Source organism: Xyrauchen texanus, chromosome 24, assembly GCF_025860055.1.
Source record: "Xyrauchen texanus isolate HMW12.3.18 chromosome 24, RBS_HiC_50CHRs, whole genome shotgun sequence".
In the NCBI taxonomy this organism is placed as follows: Eukaryota; Metazoa; Chordata; class Actinopteri; order Cypriniformes; family Catostomidae; genus Xyrauchen; species Xyrauchen texanus.
Window position 1 is genome coordinate 34,016,313 of NC_068299.1, and position 16,176 is coordinate 34,032,488.

Consider the following 16,176-nt stretch of genomic DNA (forward strand, 5'->3'; position numbering starts at 1 on the left):
TATTTTAGTGGATAGTTAATTAGACTTATTTTTACAGGTATTAATCTTTGATAAAAGAATACATATACATGCCATAAAATCAGAGATCATGTAATTACAATTTGTATAAAATCGTCTGGTGTTTGCAACGTGAAGCATTTACATGTTTCAATTGATCATGGCATAAATGATACTGTACTTGCTTGTTTTCATTATTTATTTGTAATTATTTTGGGAAGGATTTCCCAGCCCTACTTATAACACATGTAACTGCGTTTTTATGAGCCACCTCAACAAACTTCACTAGCTGTGCAGCCACAGAACGAATAGGTCTAGATTATAAGTTATAGTTACCCTATCCCTTAAGCATTAACTATTTCAGTTTACCTGCTGGACAAGTTGACTGTCAGTTTTATCAATGTAACAGAGTTCGTATTTTCAGGACAAATGAAGGAGTCAGGAGGCAGCGGAAACAGCCTCCCCAGCCATAGCATCGGACGTCACACACCGAGACATTTTACAGGACCCATCCACACATATTTCCCTTAATAAATTCCTGAAATCAGGCCAATTCGTTCACAAAATCAGTGGATGGGTGAGGCGGGAATTAACCGCTGCCTCTACTCTATGCTTTCCCCCCTAAATAGTACCTCAATGGTAACTACTGTATACCTGTGGATATTCACCTGTGCACACACCGCACACACAACCGTTTATTCATACCAAATGTCCCGCCTCAAGCATTGGTGGATAGAGGTTTGGGTACAGCCTGAATCCACCAAAGCTTGATATGTATCCAAAGGTATTTTTTTTTTTAAAAGTATCCCCATTTTTCCACAATTTGGCATGCCCAATTCCCACTACTTACTAGGTCCTTTTGGTGGTGCGGTTACTCACCTCAATCCAGATGGCGGAGGACAAGTCTCAGTTGCCTCCGCTTCTGAGAAAGTCAATCTATGCATCTTATCACGTGACTCACTGTGCATGACACCGCAGAGACTCACAGCATGTGGAGGATAAAGTCATCATGGACCCTTCACCATCCACACACAACTTACACACAACTTACCACGCACCCCATTGAGAGCGAGAACCACTCATCGCGGAGGGAGACAGGGTGAGACACAGACAAGGGGGAGGGTTTGGGCGGGGCACCTCCCCATTTCCGGTGAGCTGGAACAGGAAGGAAACGGGGGATTGAGAGGTAGTAGAGGAAGAGAGAGAAGAATGAGCCTCTGGTTAGCTCCCTCTACCAGCGATACCGGGCGGTGGCACTGGACTCACACGGGCATCCGCCGTGGGAGTTGAGAGATGAACTGCTCCAGTGTCACCTGGTCGACAATATCCACGGTGCTGCAGGTTCCCTCTGCCAGCAGCCATCTTCGACAGGTCTCCCGGAGCTGTTGCGCGAAAGCAAACGGGCAGCCGTGCTTCCAAAACTTCAGGGTCCTGAAGATCTGGCGGTTCTGCTCAGGACTAAGGACAACCCGTTGCATGATTGCCTGCTTCAAGTCTCTATAGTTGAGGATGTTGGCAGCAGGAAGTTGCTGGGCTGCTAGCTGCACTTCCCCAAAGAGCAAAGATAACAGGCGGGCCGCCCATTGATCACACCTCAACCGTCTTTTCAAATAAGTCGAGGTAGGCCTCGGGATCATCGCTCAGCCCCATCTTGATGAGGGTAACAGGGGTTGTGGGCTCCGGGGTTGCAGCTGCAGCCCCCTCTCTGGCAATCAGGCTCCGGAACGCCTGCCGATCCTCCGCTTAGGCCTGGAGCAGAAGTTGGAAATGCTGTTCCTGCTCCAGGTGTAAATCCATGAGGGCTTGATGTTGGTTCTGCTGGATGCTGGCGATGCTGGACTTGATTACTTCGCCCCGTGGTGAAGGGTCCATGATGACTTTATCCTCCAAATCACAGGTTTCGGCACCAGTGTAACAGAGTTCATATTTTCAGGGCAAATGGAGGAATCAGGAGGCAGTGGAAACAGTCAACGTGAGGATTGTATTGCTCTTCAGCATCGTTCACAAAAACTCAAACAGAAGGGCACTAAGTGGCAAAGTAATCACACACAAACGAGACAATAATTCTTCTTGTACACACAGTAACAATCTCTCTCTGATCTCTCTCTTTCTCCCAACTGGTGCGCTTGTCTGCTTTTTCAGGTCTTTCTCAGCCATCACTATAACGAGAGACAGGTGCTATTGATAATGATAGCCCAGGTGACGAGCCTTAACCACTCTCCCTCTCCCGCAGATACACGGCCACGCCCTCATCCCCACAATTATATTTACACAGTCTGAGGGGTGAAAAGAAAAGGGGAAAAAATAATATTACCAGTAAAAACACATTCATGTATCATTTGAAACAGTGATTATATACCACTGCCATGCATATACTGTATGCTTGTGTTAAGTACATTTTCTTTTTAGTTACTGTGTAATGTACACTCACAATGACTGTTAAAACAGATGTTTAATTGTATCTTATTTCCATGTACATCTACTTGTGTTATGCATTTGTTCAAAAACCTTAAATGTGATGACATTTAAACTATCCAATAGTTTATATAATGCAAACAATAAAACAAATCCCAACCAACAAATCTTCATCTTCATCTTCATTCTGACCCATTACAAGATATTTTAAAACTTAACTGCTGTCAGTGACTGTAAATGATAAGCCCAGCAATAACGATAACATAATGTTGTGGAGACACCAACACGTTTTTGGTATACAAAGGCATTTTGATACATAGACAATTATACAGAGTGCAGATAGCCGCAGCAATAGCACAGCAATTCTTCCTCGAGTTCCTTCATCCTTTAATGTCAGTGGTCAAAACAGCTTTCTGTGTTTTAGTGCCAGATGTTGCACTGGTTTTGGTAAAGGCAACAGCTTATGACATTTTATCTAAAGCTCATATTTTATTGGTCAGGTAATTTCATCACCCAGCAAAGAAAAAAAATAAAATACCTACACACTTGCTGCAAAAAAAGCCTCACTTTGATGGCATGAGATTCAGTGTGAATGTTCGCTCCAGGTGTGAATGGCTCATTAGGAATCCATTGTTTTCTTTGTGTTCGCTTTTGGTGTGTAAAGGCCTTAAAGGGGTAGTTCACCCAAAAATAACAATTTTCTCATCATTTACTCATCCCAGATGTGCATGATTTTCTTTCTTCTGCAGAAAATAAATTATGATTTGTAGAAGAATAATAAAGCTATGTAGGTCCATACAATGCAAGTGAATGGGTGCTAACATTTTGACTTACATTGTATGGACCTGCAGAGCTGAGAAATTCTTCTAATAACACTGTGTAACAAAAAAAATATATAATTTTAAGTGTTATTTATGAATTGCTAATGCCTCAAAAGTATAGAAAATTGCCATTGTTCCCAACAAACTTTGCTTATGTGACCAGGACAGTGATATTTTGAAATGTATCCTACCTATTTTCCAGAACATTTCAGATAGATTCAGTGCTGAGTAAACTTGGAGTAACTTCTAGAACTTTCCAGTAATATAAATAGTAGTATAAATACAGATTATGCATTTATCCTTAAGCCCACCAGTTCAGTTTAGTTCCAGCTGCCTAAATGGATACATATCTGCATTTTTCACTGAGATGGCATCAAGAGGCTGCAAGCATCCGGCAGATGTATTTTGTTATGTCTGCTGCCAAATTACCAAGATAAGAGCGAAAAAGTACTAAGTGGCAGCATCTGCTAAGATGTGTGAGTCCTACAAGGATATTTCAGCAGGCCTGTCGGGGATCAAGACAAACCCTGGGCACCTCATTTCACCTGCGAGCACTGCAAAAAATCTCTGGAATGTAAGATGGACAGTTGTTGCTCTGAATTTTATGTTATAAAATGTGTTAATTTTTAAAATAGCAAAAGATTTAAATTTTAAAATGTTTTAAAATTTTCAATGTTTTTGAAAACGTATATCATATATGAAAAATATTGCGAGAATCTCTTACACATTAGTCATGGGTGAGCAGTGGAACTTGTTGGATGAAAGTGTGCAAGTTGCAGATCAGAGGAAGCGTCACCAACCTTTTTCCAGCTTCTTCACCCGTCAAGATGGGCTCTGTTTCTGCCACAGTGTGACCAGTCTGTTCGAGGCAATCGGAACCTGAATGAGTGGCGCCTCTTCATTGACAGCTCATCCAGGACCCTCAAAGCCGTGCTGTTCCATAATGGTAACAAGTACCCGCTCTTCCCCTGGCTCACTCGGTGCACCTCAAAGAGGATTACAACAGCATCAAGACTTTGCTGGACGCCTTGAAGTGTGATGAGTACATTTGTGGGCTGTTTCGTGGAAGTGATTTCTAGTATAATCATAAATCTCTCACTTCTAAATCTTTTGCAGTCATTTTTGTATTACTTTAGTATAAATACATGTTAATTTGGATTCATATGTTGTTTTGTTCAGACTTTATGTGAACGAAAAGACACAAATTCGCCTGTTTGCTCATTGGAAATAGGTACATTTCAAAATATCACTGTCCTGGTCACAAAAGCAAAGTTTGTGGGGAATAATAGCCATTTTCTATACTTTTGAGGCATAAGCAATTAGGAAATAACACACTACCCAGGAACAAAAATTGTGTTACATAGTGTAATACAAGTCATACACACCTGTTATGGCATAAGGGTGACAGTCCTACAGTCCTTAGTCCCTATCCCTAAAGGCCACACCTACACCTATCCCTAAAATTAGCCACAATAAACACAGGGGGTCAGAAATCGGCACAACACCTGTCACAGGATGCGTTCTTGACTGCGGGACGAAGCATAACAAGACTTAAGATATGTCAATGGCCAAATAAATGTAGCTGCAGAAAGCAGGGATCTGGATACACAATTTTCAAATTTTCAACTACTTTTAACTTGCCATGGCACCCTTAAGTGCAGTGTTCACGATGCTGAAAACCAGTGAGATGCTGTAAAATCATCTATCGTATATGTACAATCAAAAGAAGCACAGAACGAATGCAAATAAAAAATGCTTTAATTTCTGAATCCATTTTACTTTTGTAATGTGACGTGTTTCTGACAACTACAACAACAACAACAGAGTAATTATTACTCATTAGATGGCTTGTTCTTTTTCCCTAAAAAGAAGACCAAAGATGTGAAACAGAGGCAGTTGATGTCATGATTCATTGAATGTTTTGTGTGTTTTCTGCAGAGTGAGTACTCAAGTGACTCAGAGAGCGAGGACAATTTCCTCATGATGCCCCCCAAGGACCACATGGGCCTCAGCGTCTTCTCCATGCTCTGCTGTTTCTGGCCCCTTGGCATTGCAGCGTTCTACTTGTCTCACGAGGTGAGAATCTCTCAAGCACTAACTAATAAGCTGACATCTCTGGTTTAAAACAATCGGCCACGTGAGGCCATGTGAGGTGTTTTAAACTGGTAACCTAACACTAACCGAAAAAATGGCAATTTGGCAAAAGATTCATATGTCCAACATTTAAATGCATTTATAATAATAATAACATGAATAAACATGTAATATAGTTATTTAGCCTAATAGCATGCTGTTTACAGTTGCCAACGTAGTATCAGTGCATGTGCATGCATATCGGCTTTAAACGCGGCTCATCCGGCCAGGAATTTTTTGTCACATCCATTGATACTTCTGTTTTTAATTTAAACTAATTCATCAGACAATATTAATATATAACTCTTTTGGTTCAGAAAAGGACAATCTGTTCACTAAAACTGTAGAAGGACACATGGCTAAACAGTCCATTTTAACAGCTTACTGTATACAGCACATCAGGCCCACACTGCAGGGGAAAGCCAGTCACTACATCACATATTGAGCATTACAAACAATATCCAGGCAAATAACCCTTTACGTTTGTCAATCTTGTGTGGGCAACAGGGTAAAAAAATGGATGGACAATTCCCCATGCAGTTCTACCACACATAAAGGTTTCATAAAGGTGACTATAGCGTGCAGTGTCAGGTGTATTTATAGCTTATTGCAATGCTCTCGAGAAGAGAGAGAGAGATTACTTATAGAAGCCATGCTGAGAGAGAGCGAGAGAGAGAGAGAGAGAGAGAGAGAGAGAGAGGTCATTCTAAAGGGAACTTTTCAGAGCAGAAGTTACAATTGCAGTATTTAAAACATTTCCCAAATGTATTGGAGTTAGTTTCTGTCATCTTTTTCTCACCATCATGTTGTTCCAAATGCATATGACGATCGTCAGACATGAGGATGGAGGGGTGTTGAAGGGTGTATCGAGGCGACAGTCTGGCATGGTGCGAGCTGCGAGGCAATTGTCTATGTTCCGCGACTGCTATTAGGTCTTTATTAGGATTGCAATATGCTCCAAAAAGTTGGGACAGGCAATTTAAGACTAATAACAATTTGAGGAGTTGAAATAAGGCGATATGAAACAGGAGATGTTGAACAGGTGAGGCAATCATGTTGTAATATATAAGGAGCCTCCAAAAACAGCCTAGGCCTTCAAGAACAAGGATTATTCGAGACTTGTCAATTTGCCAACAGATGCTTCATCAAATAATCCAGCACTTTGAGAACAATGTTTACCAAAGAAAAATGGGAAGGATTTGGGGCATTTCACCCTCTAAAGGGCACAATATAGTTAAAAGATTCAAGGAATATGGTCAAATCTTGGTGCGTAAAGGGCAAGACGAAAACCACTTCTGAATGTGTGTTATCTCAGACATCACTGTCTTAAAAACAACATTCATCTGTAATGGATATCATGAACATGGGCATGAGATAACTTTAATAAACCTTTGTTAGTCAACACCATTCACCTGCATCCACAGATGCTAAGACTTTACTATTTAAAGGAGAAGCCGTACATCAACACTGTCCAGAAGCACTGCCAACTTCTCTGGGCTCAGTCTCATCTTAGATGGAAAGTAGAACAGTGGAACTGTGTTTTTTGGTCCGATGAGTCCACATTTCAAATACTTTTTGAAAAACACAAAGAGGAAAAGGGCCATCCAAGCTGTTACTAGTGTCAGGTTCAAAAGCCAGTGTCTGTATGGGCAAGGGGTATGTTAGTGCCCATGGGTAACTTGCACATCTGTGAGAACACCATAAATGCAGACAGATATGTACAAATTTTGGAGCAACACAAACTGCCATCCAGCACCATCTTTTCCAAGGACGGCCCTGCATTTCCCAGCAGGACAACTTCAAACCTCATACTGCCCGGATTACAAGTGCATGGCTCTGTGATCAGTGAGTGTGGGTGCTTCATTGACCTGTCTGCAGTCCTGACCTGTCTGCAATTCAGAATGTGTGGAGCATTTTGAAACACACCATACGGAAATGAAGACCCCGCACAATTGTGCATCTAAAGACCTACATAATGGATGAATGGGGGAAAATTCCTCCTTCTAAACTTGATAAACTTGTGTCTTCAGAGCCCAAATTCATAATAAATTAATTAAAAGAAATTGTGATGTTTCACAGTTGTAAACACTCGACTGTCTCGACATTTTTGGAGCTAGTTGCAATCATCTGATTTGAAATAACTGTACATTAAAAAAGAAGAAAAAAATGAAATTCACAAGGAAAAACATCATATTATAAGTAGTGCTTTCAATATAGCAAAGGGTGGTTATAATTTACAAATCATTATTTTTGTTTTAATTAGCATTTTTTATACTGTCCCAACGTTTTTGGAATTGAGGTTGTAGATTAAATCACTGGGTTACTTTTATGATTCCTATATGGGATTTTTGGAGCTACAAAGGTCTGATCACCCTTCACTTGCACTGTATGGACCTACAGAGAAGAGATATATTTTTCTAGAATTCTACATTTGTGTTCTGCTGAAAAAAGAAAGTCACACAAATCTGGGATGGCATGAGGGTAAATCATGAGAGAATTTTCATTTTTGGGTGAACTGTGCCTTTAAAAGTGAACTGGACATATTTTTTGTGAGATTTTTGTATGTTTAAATCACTCTCAGTGTTCATATTTTACTCTTACTTCAGAGGAAATGTATGGCCCTCTCTCTCTCTTTGTCTGTCTTTCTGTCAGTCTATCTGTTTTTCTCCATCTCTCTCTCTCTTTCTCTTTCATGCAGCACATCACGACTCAACACCCACGGCTCTGTAATTCTCTCTAAAAAAAATAAAAATAGAAAACCTTTCTCAGCCTGCTCTTAAAATCTAAGCCTACACCAAAATCAATTCTCTAAAATCCATCTACTAAGCCTATCAACTACAAAAACAGATATTCACATTTTTATCATCATGTAAACATTTTTGCAATCAATTTTAGTAATGCCAGCTCAGGGACTACTACAATTGAAAATGTACTAAAATGGCTAAACTCACACATTTACAGAAATGTTTATTGATTGCTCTGCCTCTGTTAATAAAAATGAAGTAATGTCAAAGGTTGGAATTAAAACTGAACAAACACCCAGAATTATTGTTTGTTTAAGCTTAGTGATGTTCAGGGCCGGCCCGTGGCATAGGCGGAATAGGCAAATGCTAGGGGCGCCGCCCACCCCTTGGGGCGCCTGAGTGTCCAAAGGAGTTTTTTTATTTTTTTATTTTATTTTTTAACTACCTGAGATCTACAATGGCTCAAGAACGTCTCAGTGGACTTTCAGTCATTAGCATAAATCATGTGGTCTCCCAACAGCTGAAAGGCAAGGAGAGTAAGGCTGTAGAACATTTGCTACATTTTGCATTCCAGTTTGTGTATAGTTATTTATTTTTTTGTGTGTCTTTTTGTTTCTTTATTTTTTTCCCCACAATAATCTTATAATATACATTTATTTATATTATATTTATAATTTAGTTGTGTGTGTGTGTGTGTGTGTGTGTGTGTGTGTGTGTGTGTGTGTGTGTGTGTGTGTGTTTGTTTGTTTCCAAAATATTTTCAAAATAAAGAAAAACAAGACAAAGCTGCGCAGTTTGTTTCTGTGTGAGTGTATGAACAGTGGTGGAATTGTCTGTGATTCCAGGGGCACCAGGTGAAATCTTGCCTAGGGCAGCAAATTGGCCAGGGCCGGCCCTGGTGATGTTGGTTTTGCTACCTGTGTTAAAAGATGTTAAAGATGAAGCCAAACACAACTGGAAAATAATGCTAAATAATAATCTCATTCCATTACTTGGACAAACAGGAAGTTCTGCCCTAAACTCATGCCATCAGTTGTCACGCCAAGTCAGGCGGCTCAAACAGATATTTTTGCAATTCAGTTTGCTGCTATAGTGACATTATACACTTAAATGCCTGTAGGCTGTAGACAAGGATTATATACAGAGTTTTAGGTTTTAGGTTATTAGGCTCTAATAATGAGTTTATTTTAGACAGATTTAATTGCGCTCAGTTTTGTGACTATAATACCATATAGGGTTGAATATCCAAGTTATGCTTTAACGTAGGTGGTTAAAAGGGTTAGTAAGTTAATTACTTGGAGGTGTGTAAGAGTGACTTATGGAGAAAGCAATTTGCAATGAGCTTTGCAACTTTTTAAGAAAGGTTAGTAGCTCACTGTCACGAACCCCTTTCCTCTGCCCCATCTCAGCTTCCTCACACACGCACACTATCTCCCTTCTCGCACACAGGCACTCCGCGAGCGTGCTCGCTTCCCGCTCCCTCGCTCCGCCCCCCTGAGCGCGTACGCTCTTTTTCCTCCATCGGGCTTCCACGCCCGGTTTTGCTTTTACGAGCTCTCGCTCGTAAACGATCTCCTCCCTCTGGCGCACTCGCCTCAATCAGCCTGAACATTATGACCACTTGCACTCACGCGCTTCCTATCTTCACACATTGTTTACACCTGCACTCACGCGCTTCTTGTCCCCACACATTAGTTACACCTGCACTCGTCTCGTCACCTGTCATTGTTTACACCTGCACTCTCCCCTATAAATACACTATCCTTCCGTTTGTTTCCCGTTGGTTATTGTATGTATTTAGATTCCCGTGTTTATGCCCCCGCTAGTCTCGTCTAGTTTTGCCCCTGCTAGTCTCGTCTAGTTTTGTTACTAGTTTTGCCCCTGCTAGTCTCGTCTAGTTTTGACCTCCCTACTTGTTACCTCTTAGCTTGCCAACTCCCCATCCCTCTAGTCCCCTCTTGCTACGTGTTTGTTTCATCCTGTTTACCCCGACATTGACCCTCGTTCCACTCGACTACTGTCCCGGATTTGCCCCTTGTTTGTACTTTTGCCCGGACTGCTTTAATTTAATAAAGCAGTTTTCATCCGTCATTGTGACTGTCTCTACTTGTGTGTGTGTGTGTCGGGTTACAGAATAACCAACCTCACCGAAGACAGTCACAATGCGTCGCGCTGAGGATTCGCGCGACTCACTAGAGCGGAGGAACTCGTCACATTCAGCGCAAGGAGCGACGGTGTGGAAGCATGATCGCGCGCTCACAGGCCAGGGCCAGCAGGTACGTGCGATTTTTGATTTTTGTCACCCTGCGTCACCTGTGTCTGCCCCTGAGCCCGTTTATGCTTCCCATGCATTTTTGAGCGCCGTAAGCTCTCCACCCCCGGAGAGGTTTTACGGCTCTTCAGACGCTGACCAAGGGGTTTTTATGCGAGGCAGCGGTGGTGTAACCCATAACCCCGCCCTCGGCATTATGGACCCAGCGGCCCAACTCGTGGGTTTGCGTCAGGGGAGCCAAACCGTGGAGGCTTATATTATGGATTTTTGTGTCCTGGCGTACCAGGTGAATTTTAATGAGGTGGCTCTGAAGACCATTTTTCAATGTGGTCTGAATGAGCCAACCTCATCATTAATGCCTGGTGGTCGCTGCCCCTTAACCTGGCTCAGTTTATTGACCTCGCCCTACTGTACTCTGGTTCCTCGTTCACTGTGGGGAGGCAGACACTGAACCAGCGCTCCACACCAAGACCCCGTCTCGAAGCCTACCACGGCCCCAGTCCCTAAGCCTACCACGGCCAACGAGCCAGCGCCCATGCCCGCCACGGCCAACGAGCCGGCGCCCATGCCCGCCCACGGCCAGCGCAGCCGGGCGCCCATGCCCGCCACGGCCAACGAGCCGGCGCCCATGCCCGCCACGGCCGGCGAGCCAGCGCCCATGTCTGCCACGGTCAGCGAGCCAGCGCCTGTAGCCTCGACCCCCCCCTGAGCCAGCGCCTGTAGCCTCGACCGTCCCCATGGCCACGTCCCCTGTTGGCCGAAGACGTAAGAGAAGGAAGAGGGCCCCTTCTCCCCAGTCTCGTCTTGTGCTCAAGACCTCTGCTCCGCCCTCAGAGTCTTCCACGGCTCTGCAGACCTCTGCTCCGCCCTCAGAGTCTCCCACGGCTCTGCCGGGTTCTGCTCCGCCCTCAGAGTCTCCCACGGCTCTGCCGGGTTCTGCTCCGCCCTCAGAGTCTCCCACGGCTCTGTCGGGTTCTGCTCGCCCCTCTGAGCCCTCCTGGGCTCCGCCTCACGAGTCTCCAAGGGCCCCTCACGAGCCTCCTAGGGCTCCTCCTCACGAGCCTCCCAGAGCTCTACCCCTCAAGTCCCTCAGGGCTCCACCCTTCAAGCCTCTCACGGCTTCGCCTCTCGAGTCTCTCAAGGCTCCATCCCTCGAGTCTTTCATGGCTCCACCCCTCAAGCCTCTCACGGCTTCGCCTCTCGAGTCTTTCAGGGCTCCATCCCTCGAGTCTTTCATGGCTCCACCCCTCAAGCCTCTCACGGCTTCGCCTCTCGAGTCTTTCAGGGCTCCATCCCTCGAGTCTTTCATGGCTCCACCCCTCAAGCCTCTCACGGCTTCGCCTCTCGAGTCTTTCATGGCTCCACCCCTCAAGCCTCTCACGGCTTCGCCTCTCGAGTCTTTCATGGCTCCACCCCTCAAGCCTCTCACGGCTTCGCCTCTCGAGTCTCTCAGGGCTCCACCACCCCTCAAGCCTCTCACGGCTTCGCCTCTCGAGTCTCTCAGGGCTCCTCCGCCTCTCAGGGCGTCCCCTCTCGAGTCTTTCATGGCTCCACCCCTCAAGCCTCTCACGGCTTCGCCTCTCGAGTCTCTCAGGGCTCCTCCGCCTCTCAGGGCTCCGCCCCTCGAGTCTCTCAGGGCTCCTCCCCCTCTCAAGCCTCTCAGGGCTCCCCCTCTCGAGTCTTTCAGGGCTCCTCCTCCTCTCAAGCCTCTCAGGGCTTCGTCTCTCGAGTCTTTCAAGGCTCCCCCCCTCAAGCCTCTCGAGCCTCCCAGGACTCGGCCACTAGAGGCTCCTATGGCTCTGCCTCCCGAGCCTCCTACGGCTCCCCCTCCAGAGCCTCCTACGGCTCCACCTCCCGAGCCTCCCAGGGCTCGGCCACTAGAGGCTCCTATGGCTCTGCCTCCCGAGCCTCCTACGGCTCCCCCTCCAGAGCCTCCTACGGCTCCACCTCCCGAGCCTCCTACAGCTCTGCTCCCAAAGACTCCAGAGCTTCCTAGGGCTCCGCCTCTTGAGCCTTCCACGGCTCCACCACCCGAGCCTCCTACAGCTCTGCTCCCTAAGACTCCACAGCCTTCTAGAGATTCGCCTCTCGAGCCTCCTACGGCTCCGCCTCTCGAGCCTTCCACGGCTCCACCACCCGAGCCTCCTACGGCTCTGCTCCCTAAGACTCCAGAGCCTTCTAGAGATTCAGCCTCTGGAGCCTCCTGCGGCTCCGCCTCTAAAGCCTCCCTTGGCTCCACCTCCAGAGCCTACCAGGGCTTCACTCCTGGAGCCTTCTACGGCGCCACCACCCACGGCGTCACCTCCCTCGGCTCTGCCTCCAGAGCCTTCCAGGGCTTCACCTCTGGAGCCTCCTACGGCGCCACCTCCATGGGCTCCACTTCCTGAGCCTTCCAGGCCTTCAGCCCCTAAAGCCTCCTTCGGCTCCACCTCCAGAGCCCACCAGGGCCTCGCCCCTGGGGCCTCCTGCGACTCCACCTCCCTCGGCTCCGTCTCCTGAGCCTTCCTCGGCTCTGCCTCCGGAGCCCCCCGAGCCTCCCTCGGCGCCGCCTCTTCTGTCTCTCAATTCCCCGCCTGCCGAGTCTCTCACGGCTCCACCTTCCAAGGTTCAGTCTCCCAAGTCCTCCACGACTCCGCCTTTCACGGCTCCGCCCCCTGAAACCTTTCCTCACTGGGTCTTGCCTGCTCCCCTTGTTACCGTTCCTCTACCTGTCCTGTGGCCTCTTCCCTGGCCTCCGGACCCTATTCCTGTCCGGTGGTCGCCTTCCAGACCTCCTGACCCAGTCTCTGCCCTATGGCTGCCCCCTAGACCTCCCGACCACCCGCCTGTCCACTATGTTCCCCCTGACCTTGTCTTGAACTGCCCATTGACCCCCATGGACTGTTTCATTTCCCTTTTGTGCCTTCTGCCCCCATGAGCTCACACGCTCGTTCTGTTCCCCATGAGCTCACACGCTCGTTCTGTTCCCAGCGAGATCACACTCGTTCTGTTCCCATGAGATCACACTCTCGTTCTGTTCCCCGCGAGATCACACTCTCGTTCTGTTCCCCATGAGCTCACACTCTCGTTCTGTTCCCCGCGAGCTCACACTCTCGTTCTGTTCCCCGCGAGCTCGCACGCTCGTTCTGTCCCCTCGAGCTCGCACGCTCGTTCTGTCCCCTTGCGCTCCTCGCAGCCGAGGAACCCCTTTCCTCTGCCCCATCTCAGCTTCCTCACACACGCACACTATCTCCCTTCTCGCACACAGGCACTCCGCGAGCGTGCTCGCTTCCCGCTCCCTCGCTCCGCCCCCTGAGCTGCGTACGCTCTTTTTCCTCCATCGGGCTTCCACGCCCGGTTTTGCTTTTACGAGCTCTCGCTCAGTAACGATCTCCTCCCTCTGGCGCACTTCGCCTCAATCAGCCTGAACATTATGACCACTTGCACTCACGCGCTTCCTATCTTCACACATTGTTTACACCTGCACTCACGCGCTTCTTGTCCCCACACATTAGTTACACCTGCACTCGTCTCGTCACCTGTCATTGTTTACACCTGCACTCTCCCCTATAAATACACTATCCTTCCGTTTGTTTCCCGTTGGTTATTGTATGTATTTAGATTCCCGTGTTTATGCCCCCGCTAGTCTCGTCTAGTTTTGCCCCTGCTAGTCTCGTCTAGTTTTGACCTCCCTACTTGTTACCTCTTAGCTTGCCAACTCCCCATCCCTCTAGTCCCCTCTTGCTACGTGTTTGTTTCATCCTGTTTACCCCGACATTGACCCTCGTTCCCCTCGACTACTCTCCCGGATTTGCCCCTTGTTTGTACTTTTGCCCGGACTGCTTTAATTTAATAAAGCAGTTTTCATCCGTCATTGTGACTTGTCTCTACTTGTGTGTGTGTGTGTGTGTCGGGTTACACTCACAGTCTTCAAAATGCATCACAGTATTCAACTTGATTTCAATTTGAAAATAAGATTGCAGAGCTTTTAATTGTTTGATTCTTCTAATTTGGGGCTTCAATTGAGGCTGTCCTTTTGAGTAATTACTCAGCAATCAATAGAAGGCAAGTTACACAAAGTAGGCGGACCGCACCAAATCAAGATCTTCAATAAAACTGTTGGAGAAAACCTCACAAGAAAGTAGTTCATTTATAGAGTATTCAAATGCAATTATGTCTCCATAAAAAAAATAAAATAAAACAATGTAGTAAAAATGTTTCTAATTGTGTCACTAGCAAGAGTGACATATTTTTTCTGGTTGCCCCATCTATACAATATGATTTTTATCCTTGACACACAAGGCTTTATAAAAATGTTTTTAAATTGCTATTTTTACAGTTATTAAAATGCTGTAGTTCCAAATAAGGAGTTGTGTGTGAATGTGTGCTGTAGGCACGGTGTACTGCAGTTTGAACGATCATGTATTATGCATCTAGTGTCACTACAAAGCTTTTCATCTGATCGCTGGGTTTAGTGAAAAGCTAATGGATGGGCAATGTGAAAGTCATCCAGCACTGGGATTTGTCTTTTAGGGAGGCCAATGGAAAACAGCTTTGAATAGCTTCTTTATTTCTCTCTTTAGTGGTTTCATTTTTGAGAACGTTTTTGCTGTCTGCTTATGTAATTGTATAGAAATTTAACCAGACATCTAAAGTATTTGGCCTGACTACACAACATATACTGAAGATCTTTAAAAATGTTTGGTAGTTAATTGTTTTAGACCTGTCTGAATTGAAACAGAGACTGAAGCATATATCCTAACGATTTTAAATAAAAGTACTGCTGCTCTAAGATGCAGCTTTCTTTGAAAAATGTATTTTCTTATCAATTTATCAAATACCTTTTCATTTTTATGGCAAAGTTCTTACAAAGGAACAGATTTATTGTTTTCACTGGACAGACTGTTGCTGCACAGACTCTGCTCAGAAAATCAATATGAAGTATGTTGACACCTTTAAATTGCCCTTTTTGTTGTTAGTAATTTACTTTCCATCTCCCCTCAATGATCCTGCACTCCAAAAATACTATAATATTTAATATTTTGATTATATATTGTGTCATAGAAGTTTGTGATTTTATTCCACTTACCTGGACACTGCCTGTGATCACTCGGAGATATTCACCAGCAGATCCAGAGTCATAATGGCATAATGGAGTCATAATATCTGTCATGATTCCCTTGTTGTCTGCCCTGTGTTTCACTAGTCTTTGTCTCAAACTCCTATTCCCTTTGTAAAACTACACTTCCCATGATTCACGGCCCTCATCACTGCCAGCCCTGTGTCATTGTGCTCACCTGATCGTCGTTTGTCATCATCATGTCTCCTGTGTATTTAAACCCTGCTGTTTCTCCATTCCCCTGTCGATTGTCGATGTATATGGATGCTTGTTTTCGTGCTTCTTTATGTTTATCCTGCCAGTTTCCCCATTGTATGTTTTCCGTGTTTTTGTTGTGTTTCCCCATTGCGGGTGTTTCCTTTGTTTTGGTTTTGTTTGTTTAGTTCTCAACCCTTCCAATAAAGCTAACCCTGCACTTAGATCCTCGCCCCTCGTCTGCCTTCCTGCTCATCATAACAAAACAATCAACCAAAATGGATCTAGCAGGGTTCCTCACAGAGCTGACAGAGGCGGACTTGTCTGTTCGGGAGTTCACCCACTTCTTCGCCAGCGTGGCCAGTTACACCGGCTGGGATGATAATACCCTGAAGCAAGCGTACCGGTTCGGCATACCCAAACATCGATGGTGGGAGTTACCGGAGACCGGAGACTACACCTGGCAAGAGTATGTGGGACTCGTCGTGGAGGAATTCGCTG

The 16,176-nt window shown here is 45.6% G+C and overlaps 1 protein-coding gene across 2 annotated transcripts in view; it reads left to right on the top strand.

Moving 5' to 3' along the window:
• LOC127617789 (synapse differentiation-inducing gene protein 1-like) overlaps positions 1 to 16,176 on the top strand; it is a 56,142-nt gene that overhangs the window by 13,825 nt on the left and 26,141 nt on the right. The window contains exons 3-4 of one of the 2 annotated variants that reach the window (XR_007967377.1): positions 5,172 to 5,309; positions 10,244 to 10,386. Coding sequence is in view for 1 of the 2 variants with exons in the window: in XM_052089862.1 (XP_051945822.1) it covers positions 5,172 to 5,309 (138 nt within the window). In the remaining variant the exon portion in view is untranslated. The remainder of the gene's footprint in view (positions 1 to 5,171; positions 5,310 to 10,243; positions 10,387 to 16,176) is intronic. The other variant, XM_052089862.1, reaches the window with a different exon arrangement.